The sequence below is a fragment of the Microcaecilia unicolor genome, chromosome 8 (assembly GCF_901765095.1).
Source record: "Microcaecilia unicolor chromosome 8, aMicUni1.1, whole genome shotgun sequence".
Classification (NCBI taxonomy): domain Eukaryota; kingdom Metazoa; phylum Chordata; class Amphibia; order Gymnophiona; family Siphonopidae; genus Microcaecilia; species Microcaecilia unicolor.
This window is the reverse complement of record NC_044038.1, coordinates 51,530,892-51,549,722: the sequence shown is the minus strand read 5'-3', so window position 1 is coordinate 51,549,722 and position 18,831 is coordinate 51,530,892. Positions and strand designations below refer to the sequence as shown.

Sequence of the window (18,831 nt, the reverse complement as noted above, 5' to 3'; positions counted from 1 at the left end):
CAGCTTAAAAATCATTGACCAGCCCAGGCTGAGTATCTTTTTTTACTGTTTATGTGTAAACAGCTTTTGTAACTATGACTTGAAAAGCATTTGAAAGTTTATAGGCAGAAGCATATCACTAAATGCTAATATGTTCATTTAAAATTATTTAGAGTTTTTCAATTTCTCTTTGTGTGCTGTACATCATCAGACAGAGGCAAAGAAAGTGCTGGAATATACAGGTGCCATTTTTTGATTATGAAATAGGATGGTCCTGCTAGCATTTACACTCACATTGTAACATAGTAGATGACAGCAGATAAAGACCTGTATGGTCCATCTAGTCTGCGCAACAAGATAACTCATCACATTAAAATATATTTGTCCTTTGTCATTTTTTGGTACATAGACTGTAGACGTCTGCCTAGCATTGACCTTGTTCTGCAGCTAATAAAGCTCAATCCATCCAGCCATGATCAGGGCAGACCTTGGCTTTGCTTCCCAATTACTAGTGTTACCATCTACTCATGTCTTCTCTACAGGATTCCTTTGTGTTTAGCCCACGCATTTTTGAATTCCATTATGATTTTCTCCACCATCTCCCATGGCTGAAACAAGTTTCAAGTGTTTTAAAATGATTATGTCCGCTTCAAACCAGTTCTGACCAGTTTCAACCAGTACAAACCAGTTCTGACCAGTTCAAACAAGCTCTGTTAGCTTTGAAACAGCTTGTTCAACGCCAAGGTCCGGTCTGTGCCGACCAGATTGGAAAAATCCAGTTCTGACTGATTGCAACTGGTTCAGATTGGTTGAATCCAGTTCTGACTGGATTCGATTGGTACAATCGAGTTCCGATGGTTCAAATTGGTGGGACAGTTCAGGGAGGAAGTCCTGATGCACGCAGCAGGCAGCCTATGAGTGCTGCTGTGCGGTGAAGTCCTGGTGAAGACTGCAGGAGAGAGGATTTTAAGGGGAAGCCTGGGCAGAGGGGCCATGTCTGCTAGGGGGGGGGTGTATGCCACTGGTGCACCTTGTTTAAATACACCCCTAGCCTAGGTGTCTGTGCTTTTTAACATATTTTAAAAATGATCCAGAGAGGGGAATAACTAGTGAGGTAATTAAGTTTGCTGCTGACACAAAGCTATTCCAAGTTGTTAAATCTGAAGAGGATTGTGAAAAATTACAAGAGGACTTTACGAGAGTGGGAGAATGGGCATCCAAATGGCAGATGATGTTTAATGTGAGGAAGTCTGGGAAAGAGGAACCCAAACCATAGCTACATGGAGCAAGGTTCCACAGGAGGAAAAGGATGTAGGTGTCATTGATGATACGTTGAAACCCTGTGCTCAGTATGCAGCAAAAGCAAATAGGAATTATTAGGAAAGGAATGGAAAACAAACGAGAATGTTATAATGCCTTTGTATTGCCTGGTTCTGACCAGTTTATACTATTTCTGGTTTGGACTGGTTCAAATCGGTTCTTCTGACCAGTTCCAACATGATATGACATATAAGGGTTGTCAGTGATAGCCCTGTCATGATAGGATATTTGTGTTATGACACATCAGGGCTGTCATGGTACACCATGGGTGCCATGATATGGTAGCCTGGTCATGATACCCCATGGTGTCATATGGGGGGCCATGTCACAATATGGGGGTCCTGTCATGATATTGGATGTGCTATGATATGGGAGCCGTCATGATATATCAGGGATGTCATAGTATGATAGCCTTTGTTTTATGTTTATAATTAGTGAGCTCTATTTCATGCATTCTGCATATGGTGTTAAAGTAGGTGCGCATCCTGTGTGTGTAACTTAATTGACTAATGAGCCAATCAGTGCTGATAATTGGGTGGTAACCAATTATCACCACTAATTTGACTTAATTAGGAGATAGGAGCACATCAGATCTCTGCCTATCTTATGTACGTATCTGATCTGCGCTTAGGGCCGTTTCAGGAGCATTCTCAACATTTACGCACATAACTATAGAATCGTGCCTAAATGTAGGTGCCTGCATTCAGGCCAGCTCACAGCAGATATGCACTGTGATTCTACAAAGGGCACATAACTCTCATCGGATCATGATGTGCTGATTTTGTAGGCACCATATATAGAATTTGGGCCTAAGGGCATTTTGTGTCAGTGGGCGTAATTATGGCAAGGGAGGAACAGGGGTGTGGAGACTATATTACACTTGGCACATGGCAATTAACATAGCACCTCTTAACTGTAACCAGGGTATCATGTGGACATTTTAATGTTTAATGTGCAAAAGAAATGCTGGACACGCCCTGCAAAATGTGACATGTTAAATTAACACAAGAAATTAATGTACAGTAAGTGTAAACGCACAGTAACTGCAAAATGTAGGGGCCCTTTTACCAAAGTGTAGCGTGAGCTAACAGAATTTAACTGCCAAGAAGCGCATAGGTACAGAATGGGTTTCTTAGCATTTAGAGTGTGCTAATTCCTTTGGCATATGCTAAGTTTTACTGAAAGGACCTCTCAATGCATTTAATAAAAGGTGAATCCATAAATTCAATGGCCCTTCCAGTGAAATTCTTTCTTCATCTACTGCTTTTTAGACTTTTTATACAGAAAAACACCCACCCACACCTATAAAACAAACAAAAAAAAATACCTCTCCATGTAATCTGCTGACAGCTTACTGGTGAAATTCCCCTGTGTAAAACATTAAGTGCTGCGAATTCCCATCAATTTACCAGCACCTGTAAACTAATCAACATCCAGGTTTTGGATTGCAACTTACTGAAATAAAAACTGGACTTCTTTATGTCTCACTATAAGGATATTTATTAATAATCTGTTTTTAAAATTTTGTCTTCTTTCTTGGAAAATCCATCTCTGTAAGTAAGCCCCATCCTGCCGAGAGACACATTGCACTTCTCAAGCAGCTGAAGCTATTGGGTTCCCCCTCAGACCTAGCGAGGCACAGGAGGTGCTCTGTTGTGCACTGCTTGTGACTGTGTGCACGTGTGTGTACACTTCTGCAACCAATGGATTCCAGAACTCAGGAATTAGGCATTAGGCAGCACCCAGGGAGGCATGTATACAAGTGCTATGTTAACCTATGACAATTAAACTAAGCTCCTGCCTAGCAAGGCACACTGCAGATACCTCTGCTTTGGAGAGCTGGCCAGAGCATCACTCCTGAAGGGAACTAGATGATATTCTTCTGCCAGCTTTGCACCTATTTCTCATACCTATGTGCAGCAGGTACACAGGCCCCCCCATAAGGCTCAGCTCTGGCCACAGGGGAATTATGAGTCAGGAGTTAGCACCACATTTTAAGTTGAAAAATGTAAAAAAAAATGTATCTATTCTTTCTTTTCTTGGGATCTGAGAAGTTCTAACTCACGACTCTTGCAAAAGACTTATGTTGTGAGTCCCCAAATACTTCACCTGATTGCACAGTGCTTTAGTCCTGCACTAAGTGCTCTGTCTGTTCCCATCCACCAGCCTCTCACGGTCCTTACTCTGCAGTCAGCCTGTGCTGTTCCAGTCTTGGCTTTTATTTTTTGCCTTGTTTCTCTCCACTTGGTGCAGTCTATTTTCAAATGCAGCTCTAGCTGCTCAGGCCCCATAACTGTCCTCCCCATCCAATCTCTGCATCTCCCTGCAATGCCCAACCTCATTTTTTTAAATTGTAATTTATGGGAAGCAGACTGTTGAGTCTGACATTAAAGTAAAGTAACGGCATGGCAATACCAGCTAGAGTCCTCCCCCGGTTCCGGTTCTATGGCTTCTCCCTTTAGTCTTATACTGCAATCATAAGAACATACTGGGACAGACCAAAAGTCTATCAAGCCCAGTATCCTGTTTCAATATATCAAAAGAGTTAAAAAAAATTGTGCTGTTTATACTAAAAAAAAATAGTGGCTTTTCCCAAGTCCAGTTTAATATTGGCTTATGGACTTTTCTTTTAGGAAATTATCCAACCTTTTTTTAAACCCTGCTAAGCTAACTGCTTTTTTTTCTCCTAGTATATTTTGTTTCTGACATTTTTAAACTTTACATCCCACTTTTAGTAATTTGCATCCCTAGCTCAGCTCAGTTCTTCCTGCTATATTCATGCCTTACATGTATCCGTTTGATATGGATCAGTATAGCAGCATACCTATATATGTAGAAAACTGAGTGAGGCTCTAAAACACATGTTCTTATGAAAGAAAACATCTGGGCTGGCTCAGTGACAGTATTGCATATTGCATGCTGGAGACCTGACTTTGATTTGTGGGCCTGGGCAAAACGCAACTGTTGCCTAGCACAGTTGGAGTGGAGCGTTGGGAGAAGACATCTCAGCCATTGCTCAACAGTGACACCTACTGGCAAGACTCAGTTTATGTTAGGGAGTTGCACGGGAACAGAAACTTTACCTGTCCCCGCTGGAATCTAACCCAGCCCTGTCTCTCCCCACTGGAATCTCCTTCATCCCTGCTCAACCCTGCAAGTAATCTCCTCCATCCCCGCCCATTCCCTTTGCTAAAATAACCCGACTTATGGTAAAATAACTCAACTTTACAGTAGTCCATGTTGACTTCCCCTCTCAGTGCTTATGGGGATTTCAATGCTATTGACCATATCCATTAATTTTTTTTTAGTGCTATTATAATCGCCATGGTACAAGTGAAGGAGAGGTAGACTGGCTTGGCATTAAATTTCCATGGGATCCCCGCAGGACCTGTGTCCATCTCTGCAGGACCTAGAGGAGATCCCCATGGGACTCCCACAGGACCTGGAGGGGATTCTCGCTAACTCCGTTCCCGTGCAATTCTCTAGTTTACGTATATGCCAGGGTCCAATGGGAGCCACGATCTGTGGAGTGGAGAAGTATCCTAGGGGTAGTGCAGTGGCCTGCAAGCCTAGGAAACTGGGTTTGCTTTCCACTGCAGCTCCTTGTGACTCTGGGCAAGTCACCTAACCCTCCATTGCCCCATTACAAAATAGATACCTGTATATAATATGTAAACTGTTTTGATTGTAACCACAGAAAGGCAGCATATTAAATCCTATCCCCTTTCCCATGTGGCCCCTGACTAAGGACCATCACACAAAAGGGACAATGTTATAGAATAGAGGAAACCACTCCTACCACCTTTATATACTTACAAGCTAATAAAGACTGATTTTCTACCCTATTGGCTGCAGAGTATCTCTGGCCCACTCCTACTTCTTTGCTTTGCTGTTACAAATTAAAGCTCATAGTGCCATAGCCCAATGCAGGCTGGTTTCAATCAGGGGCATAGCCAGACCTCGAGGTGTGAGGGGGGCCAAAGCCCAAGATGGAGGGGGGCACATTTTGGTGCACCGTCTCACCGCTGCCCTCTCCCTCCTCCACCTCGCCGCCCTGCCGCTCCCCACCCACTGCCGCCGCTGTACATCTTGGCTAGCAGGGATCCACAACCCCCGCCAGCTGAAGCACCGCCGCCGCAAATACCTTGGCTGGTGGGGGTCCCCAACCCCTGCCAACTGAAGCCTTCATCCAGCGCTAGTCTCCGGCGTCACGCCTCGCTGCCATATTGCCTGCCCTGGTCTCTTTTCCCCTCATGTCTAGCATGCTCCTTTTAGTAAAACTGAGCATGCTCAATTTCACTAAAAGGAGCGTTCCGGACGTGAGGGGCAGAGAGAGACAGAGCAGGGTAGGCAATGCGGTGGCGCCACCAGAGACCAGCACTGGACGAAGGCTTCAGCTGGCGGGGGTTGGGGAACCCCACTAGCCAAACCAGGGACCCAGGCTCCCATGACCCCACATAGCTACACCACTGGTTTCAACATGGATGAAGTCCAAAGAAGCAGGAAGAAACTAATAGGTTATGAGAAAAGAAATAGGAACAAAATAGTTAGTTTAACCTGCCAACTGAATTATCAAAACAATTGTTTTGCTATTACTGTTGCTTTAAGACAGATGCATAAGAACGGAGCATTGCTTACAGATATTCAACTACCTGTCACCTGGCACATTTGGAACAACACTAGTCGTGTAAAGGCTGATATCAATACAAATATAAGGCAGAGAAGAGAGAGAAGAAGAATGGAAGAAAGAGCTGTACGCCTACAGGATACAAGAACAAGAAGATACAGAGCAGCAGAAAGAAAGAAAGAAACATGGCAGTTAAATCCTAATAAATAAATGGCAGTGCGATAGAGAGAATGAAAGAGAGAGAGTCATGGAGGAGTAACAAATATAGAACAGGAAAGAGCAGTAGAGAGAAAGAGAGCAGGAAAGAGCAGCAGCAGAGAGAAATGGGAGTGTATTAGATAGGGTTGTGCACTGAAGTTTTTGTCTTGTCTGGTCTTAACCGTCTCATCGCTCTCCCACTGCTGCCATTACAAAAGTTAATAAAGTATTTCTCCACCTCAACTCCCTTCCTACCATTTTAGAGAACAGCAGCAGTGGCAGTATCACAAATATTAAATAAAGACACAAATGGGATAAGAGAGAGTTCCGAGAGACCCAAAGAGGTCTGCGAGAACCCACTGGGGGGGGGGGGGGGGGGGGGGGGGGGAGGGTGCCCACAGCTCAGGCACAAAACCATGGCTAAAATGAAAAACAAACAACATTTTGTTAGTTTTTCTTTTGTTTTGTCTTTGACATTTCAAATGAAAGCACATCCCTAGTAATAGATACAAAGCAAGAAAGAGAAAAAGAGAGAGAGGGAGTAGCAATAGATATACAGCAGGAGATCACAGCAGACTAACATATACAAAGCAAGACAGAGCAGCAACATAGACAGACAGACGGGGAAGTAACACATTCATCTTCCCATTCAGTACCTGGAGAAGACAAACATTCTGATTCTCCAGAAAACGTCAACAACTCCAGCATAAATGGAAACTTTACCTAAACCATACCCTAACAAATCAGTCTGGTTTTCAGGATTTCCACAATGAATATGCATGAGGTACATCTGAATGCAATGGAGGCAATCCACGCAAATAGATCTCATGCATGCTCAACACTGGTGTCCTGAAAACCACTCTAGTGTGTGGTTCTCAAAGTTCACATTTGGGATCCCTGCACTACACATTGTTCAAATCCTGACCTGATGTTAAGCGCACCTGGGAGTTTTAAATGAACTGTAAGGACACTACAGGAAAAATGTCTAAGTTACTGTAAATAAAGCCCTGGTCAGTTACAATCCTTCATTACAACTACTGCTAAAATTAGTTGGTAGCATTATTCAAGCAATCCTGTCATAGGGGACAAAACCCTAATAGGCGCCTTCTGTTCTGCAATCAGAAACACCACAGAACTAGGAAGCATCCCTTTGCATCTCCACACAAAATAAGAGTTTTCAGTGGCACAAGCTCCCTCAACTACCAAGCTTCTGTGGTGCAGCACAAAACCTTGCCAAACCCTCCCTCTGCCCCCAACTTGGCACCTATGTAGCAGACCTATCATATCAAAACAGCACTGTCTTGCAGGATTCAAAACAGCAAAATCCCTACTTAGGAAAATACAGCACCACAAATATTGGAATGTGCTTTAGAATACCAATACACCTTCTTTTGGGACATGTCCTTGGAAAGCAGAACAAGCTGGATTGCTAGAACACACCAGCAGAATACTTTACCTGCAGAATACTGTTGCACAGGCAGACAGGCCCTCATTAAATACAAGACGGTTGACCAGGAATTATAAATATGAAGACAAAAACTGAACTGGGAACTCCCAAAAGCCTGACTGCATGCAATGCCTCAGTGGAGAAAAAAAAATGCATTTCCTCTTGCACTGAGCAAAGACATCAGAGATGCCCTGTCCCATAATGGACAGAGAAACTCAAAGATTTCCCAAAAAAGAATGAACAGGACAAACAGTATAACAGCAGTGATCCCAGCAAAATATGTTGTAACCTGTCATCAGGCCAGAAAGTCAATCTGACCAGAGATGATGCTAACAGACACCAGCAATTGCCCTAGTTATTCTTCCTCTATTTACTATTATCAGTGTTATGTCTTTCTTCTTCTTTTATGTCAACCTGCAAAGCGAGAGACACAGTAAAGTAACAGAGAGGAGAATAAATATAAAGCAGCCAAGAAAGCAAGAGAATGGAGTATACAAAGGGAGATGTGTTAGAAAAGAGAGGAATGAGATGGAAGGGAAGGCAGAAGATAAAGGAGAGGCGGACTAGAAACCACAGACATTTCTCTCCCAGAGAACCTCACAAAGAGGAGGCCTGCAAAGTCACAAGGCTAAAGGAAAAGCTGGAATAAAGATGGATGGAAAAGGGGAAGTGAGTTGGGGGACTAAGAGAAGAGAGAGCCCATAGAAAGGAGAGCTGGAGCTGGAGTGAGGAATAAAATGCAGAGATGCAACAGGACAGATGGTTAAAGAGGAAAAGCAGAGAAAGGGAGAAGGAGAAGACTTTCAAATGAGTTGCTACCATTCCTCGAGCTGTCCCAGAAAAACTATGAGCAAACACAGGCACCATGAGGTAATAGAAGTACGGTCCTTTGGGTGAGAATCACAAACACAGGCTGCTTTCTTTGTTGTCATTTTACCGTCATAAGTTTTGCTGTTGCTTATTTTTCACAGAAAATGTGTTCTGCTCATCCTGCTTCCCCAGCAGGAGGATAAAAAAATATCCCGGTCAGGATTAGATCTCAGCAATCATATGTAGAAAATAAAACTTTGTGTTTGCCCACATGTTCAGGTTTCTTATTGGCATCTGTGTAGTGGCCTTCTCTCTATTCTTCCTTTTGTTTTGGAACTTCCAAAGATGTGAGCAGCTTCAAGGTGGGAGCGCACCACTATGGTGGAGGCGGGATCTGAACTCCCAACAGATCATAGGCAAAGACATTCCAGAAGATGGCGAAGGCGAGGAACGTGGCATAGGAAAGCAGCATCACCCACCAGCCGCATTGGTCATGCAGGTTCTCTTCATAACTGCGCAGGATCGTCAACCCCATGCTGATGCCCACCACGGCCCCTGCCAAATGCGCCATGAAGCTGGGCTGGGGGCCGGATGCAGGCAGAGGTGGAGAAAAACGCAGCCAGACAGCCCGGCCCACCTCTGAGCTCACTGTGTGGGGAACAAGAACATTCACAGAGTAAATATTCTGGCTCCTTTTCTCTCCAATGGCTTCAAAGCACCTTTTATTTTTGCATTCAGTACTAAGTGAAACTTGTTCCCTCTAAAAGGAAAAATAAATGTAGTTAAAATGTATTTAGCATATACAAATCTATTTAAAAGAAAACCAATAAATTGACTGTGTAGAACATAACGCCTCTAGGGTTTCTCAATCCAGTCCTTGGAGAACCCCAAGCCAGTCTGTTTTTCAAGATATCCATATTGAATATGCATGAAATATATTTGCATACAAGGGAAGCAGTGCATGCAAATATATATCTCATGCATATTCATTGTAGATATTTTGAAAACATAACTGGCTTGGGGTTCCCCAAGGACTGAGTTGAGAAATCCTGCAGCTACTCATAACCTTAGTAGAGAACTAAGCTAGTGATTCTCAAATATGTCCTGTAGGAGCACCAGTCAGTCTGGTTTTCTGGATATCCACAAGAATATGCAGGGGATAAATCTGCCCGTAACAGAGGGAATGTATGCAAATCTATCTCATAAATATTTATTGCAGATAGATTTTGTGAAAGCCTGATTGACTGATGCTCTCTCAGGACAGTTTTGAGAACCACTGTACTAGACATTGCTGTAGCAGGTCTCAGAATTTGACACTGGTTAGCCTTAGAAATGTCTCCCCTCTACCCAACTTCTTTGCTGGGTTTCATGGAATTAATTTCATTTCTAGAGTGCTCACACCGCTAGCAGAAATAGCTTCTTGCATGTTGAGGACATCACACCTGCATGTTGTATACCCTTTAAACCTGAAGCCACTAAGGATTCGGATTCCACTGACTTTCCAAGGTTATAAGGAGGTTAGTGAAATGCTTAAGAGCTTGACTGTCTTTATCAAGGCAGTAAATGAAAAGTATGCTGAAAGAAAACCAAGTGCAGTATTGCCAGCCTTGCAACAGTTTTATAAGCTGGACGAAAGCAAAAATGTTGAAAACAGTTGGTAAATATGCACACAAATATTGTGGTGATACAGTATCATATGACTGTGCATCAAAAATCTGCAGCATAGATGGATCATTGACAAGCACTGATTGATGCCCAAGGCAACATGTGCAAAGCCTGAAGACATGAGAATGGACCACTGTTCCGATGACATTTCAACTAATTAAGAATAAAGAAGATAAAAATAAGCTAATATTCTTTTTTTCAAAAGCATAACATTTGTTTTAGCGAGGGAGCATGTTGATTCTAAAAGCCAGTATACATGCAACAACATGTTGAGTATGCAAAATATATAATTTTGATGACTTTGACCTTTCGCCTTACAGGGTACCCAGGACTGACTCCTGTACTGCACACCATGAAATGTGTGTTGACTTTAATAATGGCTCCGACAAAGGCATTCCTAGTTCCAGCTGAAAGAGAGAGTCACTTTAAATTGTGCTGGGACATGATCTTGTCAAAATGCATAGCATTCCAGCTGCACAAAGTACGGCTGACATCATCAATGGACAAGGGGAATCTCTCAAAACACTGGTTCTTAAACAAGGTCTTTTGCAGCCTGTGTCTGGACTCTGTTTTCCCATGCATACCAATTTCCAAACTTCCCACAGGGAGCCACCCTGACAAAAGAGTGCAGGCATCAGGCAGCAGTCATGCTCCTTTTACCTGATCAGGTCAGCAGGAGGAAATTAACACAGGGCTCAGCTATGCAATCAGAACTGGTGAGGGGAAGAAAGGTGTCACACAGAGCAATGCAGCCCAAGCTGGTAGAGCAAGATAAGCCAAGTTATGAGGTGCTCAGCTAGAGGAACACTGGGTGAAGAGAGGATCTTCTGGGGGAGCCATCAAATGTAGGGCAGGGTTAAGGCACAAGCAAACTAGGCATGTGCCTAGGGCCCAGATGTCTAGAAATGACCTTCTCAGATATGCTAATTCAGTGACTCTCAAGGCAGATTTTTGCCATGACAAGTCTATTGCTGGCAGAAAGAAGAGGTGGGGAAGAGTGGTAGAACCACTGCTGCCCACAGAAATCTGGCTGGATAGAGCCCAGGAGGTCTGTAAGGATTTTCAGCAGCAATATCTGAATAGTGCCAGATAGGTAATGACTGCTATTACTCCCAGCATCCTCTGGGGTGACTTCCAGGTCTACCCCAAACTACTTGGGCTTCCCTGATACGTTGTGCTCCTTCAGGGCACCTGCCAAGTGGTCTGCACCATCATATTTAGGCTCTGCAGGTTTGTATTTTTCCTATAGCTCCACTACACTTTTTCTTCCTGATGCTACTCTTCCCAATCTTACTCCCCATCTCAAACCACTACATAGCTCATGACCACATTGCCCATTTTAAACTTTTATCACATCCCCAGCAATTTTGTCTTCAGCTTTCTCCTCAGCTCTGGAGCTTCAATTTTTTCTTATTTTCATTCAGCTGTCTCTATTCTATCTGAGCACATCTAATTTTTGTCACCATCATGCCTCCTCCTCCTCTCCTCCACTGGAAATATCAATCCCTATCTTGATCCTCCAAATCAATCCTCACCCTACCTGTGTAGGTCTCAAATCTTGTTCCTAATATTCTCCTTTCTGCCTCTTACATCCCTTTCTCATGTTCCCTGTGGAATCTTTGCTCTGTTTCCAACAAGCTTGTCTACATTCTTGACCTCTTTATCTCTCATATTCTCCATCTTCTTGCTCTGAGACTTGGCTTTTTCCTGAATACTCTACTTCAGTTGGTTCCCTCTGCCATGGAGGTTACTTTTTCTCCCATACACCTCACTTTTTTCTTGAATCATCTTCCTCTTATCTCAATTTTGGGAACTTCAGCATTCATGCTTATGACCCCTATGACTTTTATGCCTCTTTGTTTCTTGCTTAACCTCCTTATTCAATCTCCAGCTATGCTCCACTATCTCTACTCACCATCGTGGCCACAGCCTCAATCTTGTTTTCTTCTCCAACTGTTCACTCGCAGATTTCTCCACCTTAGTTCTTCCCCTCTCTGACCATAATCTGATAAATTTCATACTTCATTGCCTTCCCTCAGCCTCAACCAACCACTACCAACATATTTAGGAATCTTCAAGCTACTGACCCTTGCACTCCACTAGGTTATCCATCAGTGCAGCAGTCTATTCCTATAACACTATATTCTCCTCTGCTCTGGACAATCTCGCATCTCCCATTTCCCGTTCTGTTAGGCATACCGAAACTCAGACTTGACTAACCTCCAAATTCCACCACCTATGTTCTCATGCCCACTCTGCTGAGTGCCGTTGATTAAAAATCCCATACCCATTCAAACTTCATACATTTCAAATTCTTATCAACATCTTTCCAGTCTGCTCTAGCACTTGCCAAACAAAAGTACTACAAGTATTCCCACTTGACAAACTCTCTTGTTCTATCCCTCAGTCTCTTTTTGCCACACTAAACTCAAAGTGCCTCTAGCTCCAACCTCCCCCCCCCCTCCCTTGATTGTCTGCCCAGACTATGGCTGAGTATGTCCATGATAAGGTTCACAAGGTTAACCTTGAGTTCTCCACTGGGTCACTTCTATCTTCTCTCATCTGGTTCTCACAACCTTCCATCAAACCCTGCCATCCTTTCTTCCTGTTCTAAAATCAAAGAAGAGGAAAATTGCACATATCCACCATCTGTCCTACTGTCACCCCTTCTATCTGTCATATCCTCAGTCTATCACTTTCTGCTGCAACTGTTCCTGATCCCTTCAAATATGCTGCGATTACAACTCTTGTTGCCCTTCAACTATTGTTTCATTTTCTCTTTCATATCCAAACTACTTGAACATGGTGTTCACCACAGCTTTCTCTGCACAAATCTGTGGCAAAACAGTGGGCTTTTAAGCCTGTAAAACTGTATTAATTATTTCTTGAACTGTATTTCTCTAGCTTGGCCAGCAGGGTGGTGCATGTTTATGATTAAAGCTGCTACAGAGAAATGACTGTTCCCTCTTTAGTTAACACAGATACGAAATAACCTGCAGTTATGTAGCCAGCTGCTTTCAAAACGTATTGTTCTGGGCTCTGATTGGCCCAGGAGGTCAACTTCATCTAGGATGTACTGGCTTTTGCCCCAGTCTTAGCAAGGGAGGAAAGAGAGAAAGATCTCATTGCCGAGGCCCTGTGAACAGTTATATTTGATAACCTATCAGCAGCTATATGTTCCTGATTTTCCCAGGCACTATTCAGGTAGTGACTAAATGTTTAAATAGTTTTATAATTGATCCATATTTAGTTATCTATTACTGTTTGCTGAATTGCACCTTTTCTGTTCATTGTTCTAATTTTTCATGACAACAAACATTTTTAGTTTATTGCCTCTGCTTGTCTGGACTGATTAAGAATCCTGGTGGTTTGTGTGTTGGATCTGTGGGTGCTTTCTAGGAACTGTCGGACCACTGGGAGTGTGGCCCCAGTAACCTAGGAATCACTGGCGATAATTTGAGAGCAGGAGACTCGCCCAGAGGCGGTTCTGACCCAGTCAGTGGGAGGAGGGTGCTAGTGTAGGGCAAATGCAGGTGGACCTGAGCTGTGCTGGGGACAGACCCTCTAAGTGGCAGCGGGGTAGCCCCAGACAGGTGGTTAGGCATTTCGTGACAACATCCAACAGACTGCTAATACCTGTCATTTCTTTCTGTATAAGATCAGCAAAATTGATCCATTCCTTTCTGAACACATTAACAAAACCCTTAGCACCCTCTCATCACCTGCTTCTTAGACAACTGCAACTTGTTTCTCACAAGTCTCCCCCAAAACCATCTCTCTCCTCTTCAATATGTTCAAAATTCAGCTGCATGACTTATCTTCCATCAGTATTGGTACACTCACAAATTCCTTTCCACAAGTCATTTCATTGGCTCTCTATCCATTTCTATATACAGTTCAAACTCCTCTTACTGACTTGCAAGTGCATTAATTCTACAGTTCCTCAGCATTTCTCCTCTTTTATCTCTCCCTATACCCACTCCTGGGAGCTCCGTTCATCAGATAAGTCACTCTTACCTCTACTCTTCTCCTGCACTGCCAACTCCAGACTCCAGTCCTTCTAGCTTGCTGCACTGTATGCCTGGAATACACTTCCTGAGTCAGTATGTTATGTTCCATCTCTGGCCCTATTCAAATCCAAGTTAAACGATCACCTTTCTGAGGCTGCTTTTAACTCTCAATCCCTTATTCTCCTGTTCAATATCCATGTTGTTTTAATAATTAGGGACTTTGTGATCACAGGTTCTCTGTCAAAAAGAAAACAAGCAAACTACTCCCATATCATGGAGGTAACCTACACAGAGCGGCAGTTAGAACCCCATACACATCCCCAAGAGGTGCTGGAAGAGGTCAAATGGGGTGGAGTTAATTTAACTCATAGAAACAGGGAATGTTCTAAAAGACTTCCCTTGCTGTTACATTATCCTTGCCCTAAAAATGTGCACTATGAATCAGTGTTTAATGGGCTTTTCTCGTACCAAGCTACTAAATGGTGGAATGCCTTGCCACCAAGTTTAAGGAAATTAAATAATTACAAAGCTTTTAGAAAAGCCTTGAAGAATTATCTCTTTAAATTGTTTAATAATGGCTAAATTGTTTTTTGTTTAATTATTTGTATATTCCTGGAGACTGTCCAGTTCTATTAAATATTGTAAATCGCATAAACCCCTGAGGGATTTTGCAGTGTATAAGACTTATAGTATGGTACAGTATAGCAAATAGTATATTCTTGAAATCTGAGGTAATTTATTGAACTTTCTAGACAGAGTCCCCTAGATATTCAGCGCTATTTAACCAGTCAGAAATGGCCAATGACCAGTTAAGTAGCATTATAGCAGCTAACTGCGAATATTAAGTGGGGGATAATCTCCCGCTGAATATTGACAGTTGACACCTACAACTTAACCGGCCATATCGTGTGATTTATCCGGTAAGGCTCAGATATTCAGCACATAACCAGATAAGTTTAGTGCTTAAGTCTGACTGCATAAATAGCAGTGCTCTCTCTAAATGCTAACAACTTAACCGGTTAGTGCTGAATGTTGGCTTAACCGATTAACTTTTTAGTGGCCCAAAAAAATCTGGATATTCAATGCTGGCATTGAATATCCAAATTTAATACTGGTGGTGGACAGCAAAAGTGTTGCCCACCGCTAGCTGAATATCGAGTCCAGTGAAGGCAGTTGTTATGACAGTTTTCAAATAAATTTGCACAGAACAGATCAGATTGGCTATTGAAAACTAATAGTGCAAACAAGAGCAGAACACACATCTTAGTATGATAAATAGGCTTTATTTGTGCCACTCTGTAAAAAAAAGTCCTGACGTGCCGTGGTGTTCCTAGGTCCACTGCCACCCAGGGAGGATTGCCACTGCGCACTCACCTGCATCACCCCCCTGGCACATCACCTCCACACCCCCAAGCACATTGCTCTTACCTCCTGGGGGTGCAGGAGCAGCTGCGTGGCTTTTGGCTCCGCCAGTACATTGCCCGGAAGTAACATCAGAGGGAGCAGGGAACAGGCGAAGCCGACAGCTGCGTGGCTGCTCCCTGCACCCCCTTGCAGCGTGCACTCGGGGTGAACTGCCCCACCCTTGGTACGTCACTGCCAGAGGCTATGTTAGGGGCTAAAACAGCTATTGTGGTCCCAAAAGGCACAAACGCCCAATAGAGCTAAAATCCAATGAAAGCAGCAACAGTCAGCCTTGCAGCTTGCAGGGTAGATAGAAACACAGCAACTGTCTCAATTTTGTGCCTTTTTTTTTTAACATAGTAAATGACGGCAGAAAAAGACCTGCATGGTCCATCCAGTCTGCCCAACAAGATAAATTCATATGTGCTACTTTTTGTGTATACCCTACTTTGATTTGTACCTGTCCTCTTCAGGGCACAGACCGTATAAGTCTGCCCAGCACTATCCCCGCCTTCCAACCACCAGCCCCGCCTCCCACCACCGGCTCTGGCACAGACCGTATAAGTCTGCCCAGCACTATCCCCGCCTCCGGCTCTGCCACCCAATCTCAGCTAAGCTCCTTAGGATCCATTCCTTCTGAACAGGATTCCTTTGTGTTTATCCCATGCGTGTTTGAATTCTGTTATCGTTTTCATTTCCGCCACCTCCCGCGGGAGGGCATTCCAAGCATCCACTACTCTCTCCGTGAAAAAATACTTCCTGACATTTTTCTTGAGTCTGCCCCCCTTCAATCTCATTTCATGTCCTCTCGTTCTACCGCCTTCGCACCTCCGGAAAAGGTTCGTTTGCGGATTAATACTTTTCAAATATTTGAACGTCTGTATCATATCACCCCTGTTTCTCCTTTCTTCCAGAATATACATGTTCAGGTCATCAAGTCTCTCCTCATACGTCTTGTAACGCAAATCCTTTACCATTCTCGTAGCTTTTCTTTGCACCGCTTCAATTCTTTTTACATCCTTCGCAAGGTACGGCCTCCAAAACTGAACACAATACTCTAGGTGGGGCCTCACCAACGACTTATACAGGGGCATCAACACCTCCTTTCTTCTGCTGGTCACACCTCTCTCTATACAGCCTAACAACCTTCTAGCTACGGCCACCGCCTTGTCACACTGTTTCGTCGCCTTCAGATCCTCAGATACTATCACCCCAAGATCCCTCTCCCCGTCCGTACCTATCAGATTCTCCCCGCCTAACACATACATCTCCTGAGGATTTCTATTCCCTAAGTACATCACTTTGCATTTCTTCGCATTGAATTTTAATTGCCAAACCTTAGACCATTCTTCTAGCTTCCTCAGATCCTTTTTCATGTTTTCCACTCCCTCCCTGGTGTCCACTCCGTTACAGATCTTAGTATCATCTGCAAATAGGCAAACTTTACCTTCTAACCCTTCGACAATGTCACTCACAAATATATTGAACAGAATCGGTCCCAGCACCGATCCCTGAGACACACCACTACTCACCTTTCCCTCCTCCGAGCGAATTCCATTCACCACCACCCTCTGGCTTCTGTCCGTCAACCAGTTCCTAATCCAGTTCATCACTTCTGGTCCTATCTTCAGCCCATCCAGTTTATTTAAGAGCTTCCTGTGGGGAACCGTGTCAAAAGCTTTGCTGAAATCTAAGTAGATTACGTCCATAGCTCGTCCCTGATTCAATTCTCCGGTCACCCAATCAAAGAACTCAATGAGATTCGTTTGGCACGATTTCCCTTTGGTAAAACCATGTTGTCTCGGATCTTGCAACTTATTGGCTTCCAGGAAATTCACTATCCTTTCCTTCAGCATCGCTTCCATTACTTTTCCAATAACCAAAGTGAGGCTTACCGGCCTATAGTTTCCAGCTTCTTCCCTATCACCACTCTTGTGAAGAGGGACCACCTCCGCCATTCTCCAATCTCTCGGAACCTCTCCCGTCTGCAAGGATATGTTAAACAAATCTTTAAGAGGACCCGCCAGAACCTCTCTGAGCTCCCTCAATATCCTGGGGTGGATCCCATCCGGTCCCATGGCTTTATCCACCTTTAGCTTTTCAAGCTGTTCATACACACTCTCTTCCATGAACGGTGCTCTATCCACTTCAATCTCATTTGTACTTTTTGCAGTCCATCGTGGTCCTTCTCCAGGATTTTCTTCTGTGAAAACAGAACAAAAGTATCTATTTAGCAAATTTGCTTTTTCTTCATCATTATCCACATAGCGGTTCGCAGTATCTTTTAGTCTCACAATTCCCTTTTTAGTCATTCTCCTTTCACTTACATACCTGAAGAAATTTTTGTCACCCCTCCTTACATTTCTAGCCATTTGTTCTTCCGCTTGCGCTTTTGCCAGACGTATCTCTCTCTTGGCTTCTTTCAGTTTCATCCTGTATTCCTCCTTGTGTTCCTTTTCTTTAGTTTTTGTGTATTTCTGGAACGTCAACTCTTTAGCCTTTATTTTCTCAGCCACTTGCTTGGAGAACCATATTGGTTTCCTTTTTCTCTTGTGGCCTCTTGTGGTTTCTCTTTTCTCTTGTGGCCACATCGGGATTTTTTACAGAGTGGCACAAATAAAGCCTATTTATCATACTAAGACATGTGTTCTGCTCTTTTTTGGACTATGTTCTGCACAGCAGAACATTTCATTCCTCTTCTGGTGTTTCCCATTGAAAACTAAATCACAGTTTCAAGTGTTGGTCGAGGGTAAACAGCAGACTACGCACTCACTAATGGTGATGAAACAAGGGTTTTTTCCCCTTAATTTGCACACTCATGTCAAAAACTGATCTAATGACTGAAATTACTGAATTACTGCCATGCGTGAAGTGTTTTGTTAAATCAGGGAGTTTTATTTTCCCATTTATTCCTTTTTTTTCAGGCGGAAACCTGTGATAGTATTTAAGGGCAGTAGTGTGTTGTACATATGAATCCTTGAGCTTTGAAGTTTTTCTTTTTTAATTGCTGTTGTGTATCATGGTGCAGGGGTCATTAGTAGTCAGCCTTAAGTAAACATTATATATATTTTTGATTGGTTTTGTCAGTGTTTACTACCCAATTGATATCATTCTTTATTCACCATCATTTACTAGATTACTTTGGGATTGGAGGAAACGTACTAAGATGGTTTAATGGCTTCCTAACAGCAAGATCTTATCAAGTGATCTCAAACTCAAAAACGTCAACACCATGGAAATCTGAATGTGGTGTACCACAAGGATCACCGCTCTCACCAACCCTCTTCAACTTAATGATGACACCTTTAGCCAAATCGCTATCTAACCAAGGACTTAACCCGTACATCTATGCTGATGACGTCACGATATAC

The 18,831-nt window shown here is 43.2% G+C and overlaps 1 protein-coding gene across 1 annotated transcript in view; it reads right to left on the bottom strand.

Annotated features, from left to right (window-relative positions):
* Nucleotides 1-6,552: 6,552 nt before the first annotated feature.
* The window catches only part of RHBDL1 (rhomboid like 1), a 101,936-nt gene continuing 89,657 nt past the window's right edge, over nucleotides 6,553-18,831 (bottom strand). Inside the window, exon 8 of the mRNA XM_030213342.1 lies at nucleotides 6,553-9,029. Within this exon, the coding sequence (XP_030069202.1) occupies nucleotides 8,758-9,029 (272 nt within the window). The 3' untranslated portion in view covers nucleotides 6,553-8,757. The remainder of the gene's footprint in view (nucleotides 9,030-18,831) is intronic.